Source organism: Sphaeramia orbicularis, chromosome 8 (genome assembly GCF_902148855.1).
Source record: "Sphaeramia orbicularis chromosome 8, fSphaOr1.1, whole genome shotgun sequence".
NCBI classification, from domain to species: Eukaryota; Metazoa; Chordata; class Actinopteri; order Kurtiformes; family Apogonidae; genus Sphaeramia; species Sphaeramia orbicularis.
Window position 1 is genome coordinate 32,315,760 of NC_043964.1, and position 8,738 is coordinate 32,324,497.

Consider the following 8,738-nt stretch of genomic DNA (forward strand, 5'->3'; position numbering starts at 1 on the left):
GATCCAATGTGATCTGTAAGTTATCACATACATGTGTTCAATGATAAACTGAAGCAGAATATTATTAAAATTACACTAATCTTTTCAGTTTGTTCATGTTATTCACGTCTTTTGAAAGGATAGTTTGTAGATGTAAAACTTTTCATACTATAAATTTATTTTTTTCACTCTAAACCATAGAGAAAAGTTTGGATTTTACATTATATATTATTTTGTTATTATTTTACTGGTTTGGCCCACTTCAGATCAAATTTAGCTGGATGTGGCCCCTGAACTAAAATGAGTTTGACACCCCTGCCCTAAACCTTGTTTTAAAACCAACTCTTTTCATTGAACATTTGCTGAAGGGTAGGGTGATACAAAAGGTAGAAAAGAGGAACGAGGACTTCTACCACATGACTATACACAGTGTAAATGATCTCAGCTCAGGTATCACTTAGTCAATACCTTCGACCTAATTCGTCTTTCAACATGTGGTGCTATACTGGAATTTCTTGTTCCTGAGGACTGCAGAATCGGCGGCATAAGCACATAATATCTGAAAACAATGGCTTGTCAACATAAAGGTAAGTCAAATCTGTTCGTAAAACCTTGTTAGTTTAAATCTCGACTGAAGCACATGTAGTTACTTTTTTATAGGTCTTATTTAGTATGGGTTATGGGTCATTTTCTACAACATGGTTATTTAAGTGAATGTTACTGAATACTTCACTTTTCACAGAGAAAGGACACCAAGTGCTTTGCAAGATTAATATCATCAAATGTTAAAAAATTAAATAAATAAAACAGCTAAATCAAATCTAAAAAGACTTGCCTTCTCTATAATGTTAGTGAATTGGATTATGCTGCTCATACAGACCTTTGTGATTATTTGGGATTAATTAAAGAGTCAGTCTTACCAAGGAGATTTCAAGAACACACTTTCCAAGTTCTTTATAATACAATGTTCCACCTCTTTTATAGAACCAAGTTATCACCTGCCAGAACTGAGGATTGTACTGATTGGAGGAAAAAGCATACGCGGTGAATTGAGTCATAAGAGTGCAACTGGCAATGCAATTTTAGGTAAGAAGGTTTTTGAGACTAAAAGAAGAACTGCGCAGAGTGAGGTGAACCAGCAGGACGTTCACGGCAGACGAGTCACTGTGGTTGATACACCAGCCTGGTGGTGGCACTATCCACTAGAAAACACCTCAAAGCTGGATCAAATAGAAATCAAGAACAGTGTCCATCTGTGTCCACCAGGGCCTCATGCCTTTCTTCTTGTCATTCCTGTTGGTTTAATCTTTTGTGACATCTTCAAACCATCACTAGAAGAGCACCTGAAGCTTTTCGACAAAGGAGTTTTCGATCACACCATCGTCCTGTTTAGTACAGATGCTCCATGTAGTGATCAGAGTTTACAATATGAAATCAACACATGGCCAGCTCTTCGGTGGATTCTGCAGCAATGTGGCAACCGAAAACATGTTTTCAATATCTCAAACAGTCAAGACAGATCTCAGGTTATAGCACTGTTTGAGAAGATAGAGGCAATGAATGCAAAAAATGCTGGAAATTTCTATTCGACTGACGCTGTTACTGGGAAAGCTGTGAAAGACCAACTGGAAGCAATAAGTGAAAAAGCAGCAAAGAGGTTTGCAGAAGTGCAGTATCAAAGAAGGAAACTCAGAGCATCAATTGATGGTGAGTCACAACTGTTTCCCTTTGTCCGATAACTCTTTTGTGTGTAAGATATAAGGCAGTGAGGAAATGAAATCTAAATGTCAAAAATGTGGGTTTTTATTGACCCAAAAGACAGCAATGGTAATAAAGTGCCACAATTGTTTTAACTAGGCATATAAGAAGCCTATAAGCCTATGGTTCAGTCTGATGAGCTGGCACCAGGAGTTAATAGGCTTCATCCCTCAGCTTTTTTTTTTTTTGCTCCCACCAGCCACGCCTGATATCATAAAGACAATGAAACAAACTATGACACCAAAGAAAAACTAGACAGATTCAATAAAAGCTTGATAAAACATAGTCATTATGGTTTGATTAAATTTTTTGTCTGCAATATGTTTATTTGGATGTGAGACTCCTCACACCACAGTACAATCCTGTCAATAAAAAGGCCATGGCTGTTCTCATCATCATGAAGTAGATTGACAATAACAGAGTATTAAGTATTTTATAATAGTTTTGTCGACAACAGAATTTACACACATGTATGTGTAAAGAACCAAAAGTAATGGTGACAGCACAGAGTCCTAAGGGGAGCCTCTTGATACTCTTGGTCAGGCAAGACACTATTGACCCCCATTCTCTGTGTTCTGTTAAATAAAAAATCAAGAATCCAGCCCACCAGATTATTACTCAAAGAAAAATGTTCTAAAATGTTCTGGTCAAAATGTGTGGCTGAGTTGTATCAAAAGTTGAACAAAAATCCCCAGATAAGAGTCTGGCAAAGTTCTATCACCATCACAATGTCTAAAAATCATGTTAAGAAACAGTTATGTGTGTGTTATTTAGAGAGTGTCAAAAAACATGTATCTTAACATGCTACAATTAACCAACCTACAAACCTGAAGACATTTTCTTCTCATTTAACACAGGTGGTAAAACTCCCCCTGCACACTTAAGACTAGTCATGGTTGGTGCACAATGGTCAGCCAAGAGCTCAGCAGGCAACATCATTCTGAAGAAAGATGCATTCAGTGTCTATCACCGCAGAACAACTGAGTACTGTGAAATTGGCCACAGCGTAGTGGCCCACAGGCATCTCACAGTGGTAGACTCCCCTGGCTGGTTCTACAACCACACTCTACAGGACACGTGTGAGATGGATAAATCTGAAATAAAGAGAAGTATGTATCTGTGTCCCCCGGGGCCTCATGCAATACTCCTTGTAGTTGGTTTGTCATCTGCATTCAATGCTTCCTACCAGAGAGCAGTCCAGGAACACATGAGCATGTTCTCAGAAGAAGTGTGGAATCACACTATCGTTCTGTTCACCAGAGGCGATTGGCTGGGAACAAAAACCATGGAAGAGCGAATAGAGAGTGAAAAAGGTCTTCTGTGGCTGGTTGAGAGGAGTGGAAATAGGTATCATGTCCTAAACAACACAAACAACAGAGATGAGAAACAGGTAACGGAGCTCTTGGAGAAGATTGAAGAGATGTGGGCAGGAAACAGAGAACCTCATTTCAGAGTCGACATGGGGCAGGCACAACAGATAGAGGCAAAGAAGGAGGCAGAACAAAAGATGGCTAAGAAAATTATGCAAATGACCCAAAGACAATCAAGAATGCTAAAGGAGTTGTTTGGAGGTAAATTAAAAAAGGATGATCCATTACATGGATTACATAGATTCATAATGAAAACACATCTTAAAAATCATTATCTTAGTATGATGATGAAGACTCTCTTTCCAGGAGACGAGAGGCCGCGGCTAACGCACCTGAGGATGGTACTCATTGGAAGAAAAGAATCAGGAAAGAGTATGGCTGGGAACCGAATACTTTTTGAAGATGTATTTGGGCCAAACTGGATGAAAAAAGTAAGTACTGCTTAAATGTACAGTAAATCAATCTAAATCTTTGGTAATTGTTTTCTTATGTCTCTGTAGGAATTTCTAGATCAGACAGGAATCTCAACTGCCGTCAAACATCATAATGATATTGGTGGACTAAATATCACCGTTGTTGAGGCACCAGGCTGGGATAAGAACATGATAGAAACTGGCTGGCTGAAAAGTGAAGTTCTACACAGCGTCTCCATGTGTGCTCCAGGCCCCCATGCTTTTCTACTGGTTGTCCCCATTTCCAAAGCATTTACAGAGAGGGACCTCACAGCAGTGGAAGAGCTCTTGGAGCCTTTCGGTGAAACAGTCTGGAGACACTGCCTTGTGCTGTTCACTTGGGGAGACTGGCTGAAACATAGACCTATTGAGGAGTACATCGCCGGAGAAGGCAAAGCCCTCCAGCAACTCGTGGAAAAGTGCAGGAATGAGTATCATGTCCTCAACTGTAATTTTTATATTCATCAAGAAGTCCTTGACCTGTTCCCAAAAATCTACAGAATGGTGGCAAAAAACAAAGGCCACTACTCCACCATGGAAGTCTCAATGACAAAAATGCAGAAAGTAGCAAGACAGGCTCTGCTGACAGAGGAGGAGTGGAACAGGAGAGAACAGGAGCTAATAGATCACATGCTAAGAGCTATAGCACTTGAAAATGAACCAGTGCCACCACATGTAAAGATGGCAGCCAGTCTTGATGGAGTCTTTGTTCCAAGCAGTAAGTTTGATTTCATTCTAAGAAATACGGACAAAATTTCAGGTCACTGACAATTAATGCTCAGCTACATATGATGATCACTATATATATATATATATATATATATATATATATATATATATATATATTTTTTTTTTTTTTTTTTGCATTCAAAATAGAAAGTTTTTATTTCATTATGTATATAATTAAGAATATGATTGATATAGGGTTTGTGTCACCCAAAACAAAATAAATAAAGTAAAAATGTAAGTATGTGAGGTAATCAGTTTTTCCTGTGATAACTACACTGCACAGCCAAAAAACTCACCACCTGGATTTGACTAAGAAAACAGGTAAAAGCCTTCCATTTAATAATTGCTAAATTAAGCAGTGTGTTTCAGCTGCAGCAAGTTCTTTATTCTGAACTGATCCAGTGAGTAACCTCTCATTTCTTTATCAAACATCAGTTTGATAAAAAGCATGAAGATGAGACTGTATCAATGGAAAATGGTCGTGCGGTCTGGTGTGTCCAGATTAAATCTATTTCAGAGTGATATACACTACTGGTCAAAAGTTTTAGAACACCCCAATTTTTCCAGTTTTTTATTGAAATTCAAACAGTTCAAGTCCAATGAACAGCTTGAAATGGTACAAAGGTAAGTGGTGAACTGCCAGAGGTTAAAAAAAAGGTAAAGTTAAACAAAACTGAAAAATAATGTACATTTCAGAATTATACAAAAAGGCGAACAAGAAACGGGTTAACAACATAAAGCAGTTCTGCAGCAATGGAGGTTGATCAAGCCTCGAAAGTTGGTGCAACCAATTCCTACAGGTGTCCCAACGTTTCTGAATTACTTCCAACCCCCTCTGTCTGCATAAAAGTAGTGTTGGAACACACTTTGGTACCATATCGTCGTGAGCATTATTTGAACAGTATTGTACTGCAGAAAGTAGTGTGTTACTATAAAAATTGTGAGGAAAAGGCAATTAATGATAGAAGAGAGACAGACCATCATAACACTTAAAAATGTAGGTCTGTCCTACAGAGAAATTGCCAAGAAAGTCAAGGTGTCAGTAAGACCAATTTCCTTCAGGCACTCAGAAACTGGGGGAAATGTTGACAGGAAGAGGTCTGGCAGACCCAAAGCCACAATACAATCAGAAGACAAGTTTCTGAGAGTCAACAGCTGGAGTGATAGGAGACTCACAGGACAACAGCTTCAAGCACAGCTCAATAGTGGTCGTAGTAAGCAAGTCTCAGTTTCAACTGTGAAGAGAGGACTTCCAGTTGCAGGTATGATCAGTCCATAACACCTTCTTCTAGCCTTCATTAGTCCACTGGCAGTGTTTCATGACCCAGGCAAGCCTCTTTTTCTTATTCTGAAGTCTCAGCAATGGCTTTCTTGCTGCAACTCGACCCATCAAACCTGCAACTGGAAGTCTTCTCTTCACAGTTGAAACTGAGACTTGCTTGTGTGTTCCAACACTACTTCTATGCAGACAGAGGGGGTTGTAAGTAATTCAGAAACGTTGGGACACCTGTAGGAATTGGTAGCACCAACTTTCAAGGCTTGATCAACCTCCATTGCTGCAGAATTGCTTTCAATTGTTAACCCATTTCTTGTTCGCCTTTTTGTATAATTCTGAAATGTACATTATTTTTCAGTTTTGTTTAACCTTACCTTTTTTTTAACCTCTGGCAGTTCACCCCTTACCTTTGTACCATTTCAAGCTGTTCATTGGACTTGAACTGCTTGAATTTCAATACAAAACTGGAAAAATTGGGGTGTTCTAAAACTTTTGACCAGTAGTGTACGTATCAGGGTGAGAAGCATGCCCAGTGCCTACAGTGCCTGTGGGGGTAGTGTTATGATCTGGGGTTGATTCAGTTGGTCAGCTCTAGGTTCAGTAACGTTATGTGTCCATAAAATGAGGTCAGTGAATACCTGAATATAATGAATGTGCAGGTTTTTCATTTTCTTCTCTTGATTCTTAAACAAATAAACAAAATCTGAACTGTTCAGGTAGTGGGATCATGTCTGCACTGGTCAACTGTTACTGCATTTATCATAATGCAAAGAAAATACATTGTATGTAGTTAATCGTTGTTTTTTAAGGTTAGTAAGAAAAGTACACTGAGTCTCCTTCTAATAGACACTGTACAGTGCCGCAATTTGGTTTCTAGAAATTTGAATTAAATTAAAATAAGTGCACTGGTCCATCTGATAATGCACCCAGCACTTTTCACAATTTTAATTATCTACAGTACATTGCTCATTTGTTGTAATTTCTATTTTCAGTGAGTGGAGACCTTCCCTCAGAAGCTGGAACCACATTTTGGAGTCAAAGAGCACATGCTAAAGTGTCTGAATGGTTGAACACGTGGGCTAGACCCTCTGAGGTTACCTCTGGGGTGGACAGCATGAGTGCCTCAGTCAGTTGTGTGGAGAATGTGGATGAGAGCTCTCTGCCAGATGACAATCAACAACAGAAGAGGCGTATTTTCCCAGAAAAAGTCCAGACTACCATTGATAATGCCACAGTCTCCACAAACACTGGACACACAAAACGCAGGTATTCCTGCTGACTGAGCAGGAGATGCTGCTGGTATACTGATGGAAACCCCTGACTGAAGATGGACCCTCTCTTGGTAGATCCATATTCGTTAATTGCTTTTGATGTGTCACATGATTTTCACCCCTCGGCCAACTTCTGGCCAAATGGGTATTGTCATTGTTTTGTCGTCTGTCCGTCTGTCTGTCCATTCAACGACATAATTACTCTAACAAATGCAACTGAAGAATGCATTGAGATATCTGTATCAAATTTATACTGTGGATACACCTTGGCATGGAGCAGAAGCCTATTGAAAATAGGTCAACTTGACCTACTTTTTCAAGGTCAAATGGCCTTGTGCAGTCATAATATCTTAGTACTTTCAAATATACATATCTATGTAACAAGTTTTACACAAAGACAAGCTAATCTAAATTATAGGGCAGTAACTGTCAACAGAATCTTACACTATATTTGGCCGAGGGGGATTAAATTATGTTCTATTGTTGTTCTAGTGCAGGGGTGGGCAATACTCTTTCTAGTATTCATACTGACTTCAAGAAATTAAACAAATGAATAATGAAATAATGAAACACACAGTGCAGTTTACAATAGGCTATTTGTCTTTTTGTCCCTGTTGGATTTGAGATGGCCCAGTAGTTATCTGTTATTGCATGTTGTACACACAGGAAAAAATTTTCATGCTAAAACAAATGTATTTCAGTTCTATTCTGCAATGTATTAAGTAAAGTGAATGTAAGAATTACTAAGTTACTCCTCAGATTTGCTGTATTAAAAAAAAGTAATCAATAAGTAAACAAGACATGTAGATTTCCTGTAATATATATCCATTTGTGTATGTCTATGATACAGTTTGTCTAAATAAAATATGTCAGTAATGCTGTAGTACCCATTTTATCTATAGAACTCCTGTAATTTTGATTAATTTCATGCTCATCTGTAGTATATATATATGTACTCTCCACAAATCACATAATAAACATGAAGTTATACATGATCAGGAATGTTGTGTTATTGCACTAGTGATGGAGTGGACATGTGCAAAGCTCTAAAGAGAATAATTTACACTTAATTATTGCATAAATGCTATCTTTAACCCCTAAAGATCCAGTGCTACTTTGGAGTCAGTTCCCAAATGAATTTTTCTCTCTGTTTAACCTTTCTTACGTGATTTATCACAACTTATCATAATATTATCTTCTGTATTCTCCATTTTTCACCTTAAATCAAGTATTTTCCTATATTCCATTTCCTATATTTAATGTACAGTGGTATGCAAAAATATTAGAACACTTGTCAAATCTTGAGGAACTGGTGGTTAATTAGTTCCCAGAGCCTGAATTTCACTGTTTTTGCCATTGCAAAAGGTAAAGACAAAGGTACTGACAATATTTCACCTACAAATTTATCAGTCCAGTCCTAGTGTGGCCCCCCTTGGCAACAATCTACGGAAACGCTAAGGAAACTCTATGGAATGAGCTTCTGAGAGCGTGGAATGACATTGGGGTTGAAACTCTCAGAAAATACATTGACACTATGCCAGAAAGATGCGCTGCTGTGATTGTTGCCAAGGGAGGCCACACTAAATATTAGAGTAAAATGTAAAAAAAGGACTGGACTAATAAATTTGTAGGTGAAATATTTTCAGTACCTTTGCCTTTACCTTTTGCAATGGCAAAAAAAGTGAAATTCAGGCTCTGGGAACAAATAAACCACCAGTTTCTTAAGATCTGACATGTGTGCTAATATTTTTGCACACCACTGTATATCAAAAACAGAGAAAACTGAAGAAAAAGTTACTTTTTCTGTGAAGATAACATTACCTGAACATAAACGCAGTGTGTCCATTCACTGTCATTTATCAAACCTCATTGGTGAATCAGTGTTGTAGAACACAGGTGTCAA

At 38.1% G+C, this 8,738-nt stretch overlaps 1 protein-coding gene across 1 annotated transcript; it reads left to right on the forward strand.

The window, feature by feature from the left end:
- The first annotated feature begins 453 nt into the window (after positions 1 to 453).
- LOC115423412 (GTPase IMAP family member 8-like) lies at positions 454 to 7,057 on the forward strand. Its single transcript, XM_030140193.1, has 6 exons — positions 454 to 566; positions 964 to 1,686; positions 2,595 to 3,308; positions 3,414 to 3,538; positions 3,608 to 4,277; positions 6,557 to 7,057. The coding sequence occupies exons 1-6, from the start codon at positions 548 to 550 to the stop codon at positions 6,841 to 6,843; spliced, it is 2,538 nt and encodes an 845-aa protein (XP_029996053.1). The 5' UTR covers positions 454 to 547; the 3' UTR covers positions 6,844 to 7,057.
- The last annotated feature ends 1,681 nt before the right edge of the window (positions 7,058 to 8,738 follow it).

What these genes read in the sequence shown, in the direction of transcription:
- LOC115423412 (XM_030140193.1), top strand. An exon ending in ACTCAGAGCATCAATTGATG is followed by an intron (nt 1,687 to 2,594) that starts GTGAGTCACAAC and finishes CATTTAACACAG; the next exon opens with GTGGTAAAACTCCCCCTGCA. An exon ending in GCTAAAGGAGTTGTTTGGAG is followed by an intron (nt 3,309 to 3,413) that starts GTAAATTAAAAA and finishes CTCTCTTTCCAG; the next exon opens with GAGACGAGAGGCCGCGGCTA.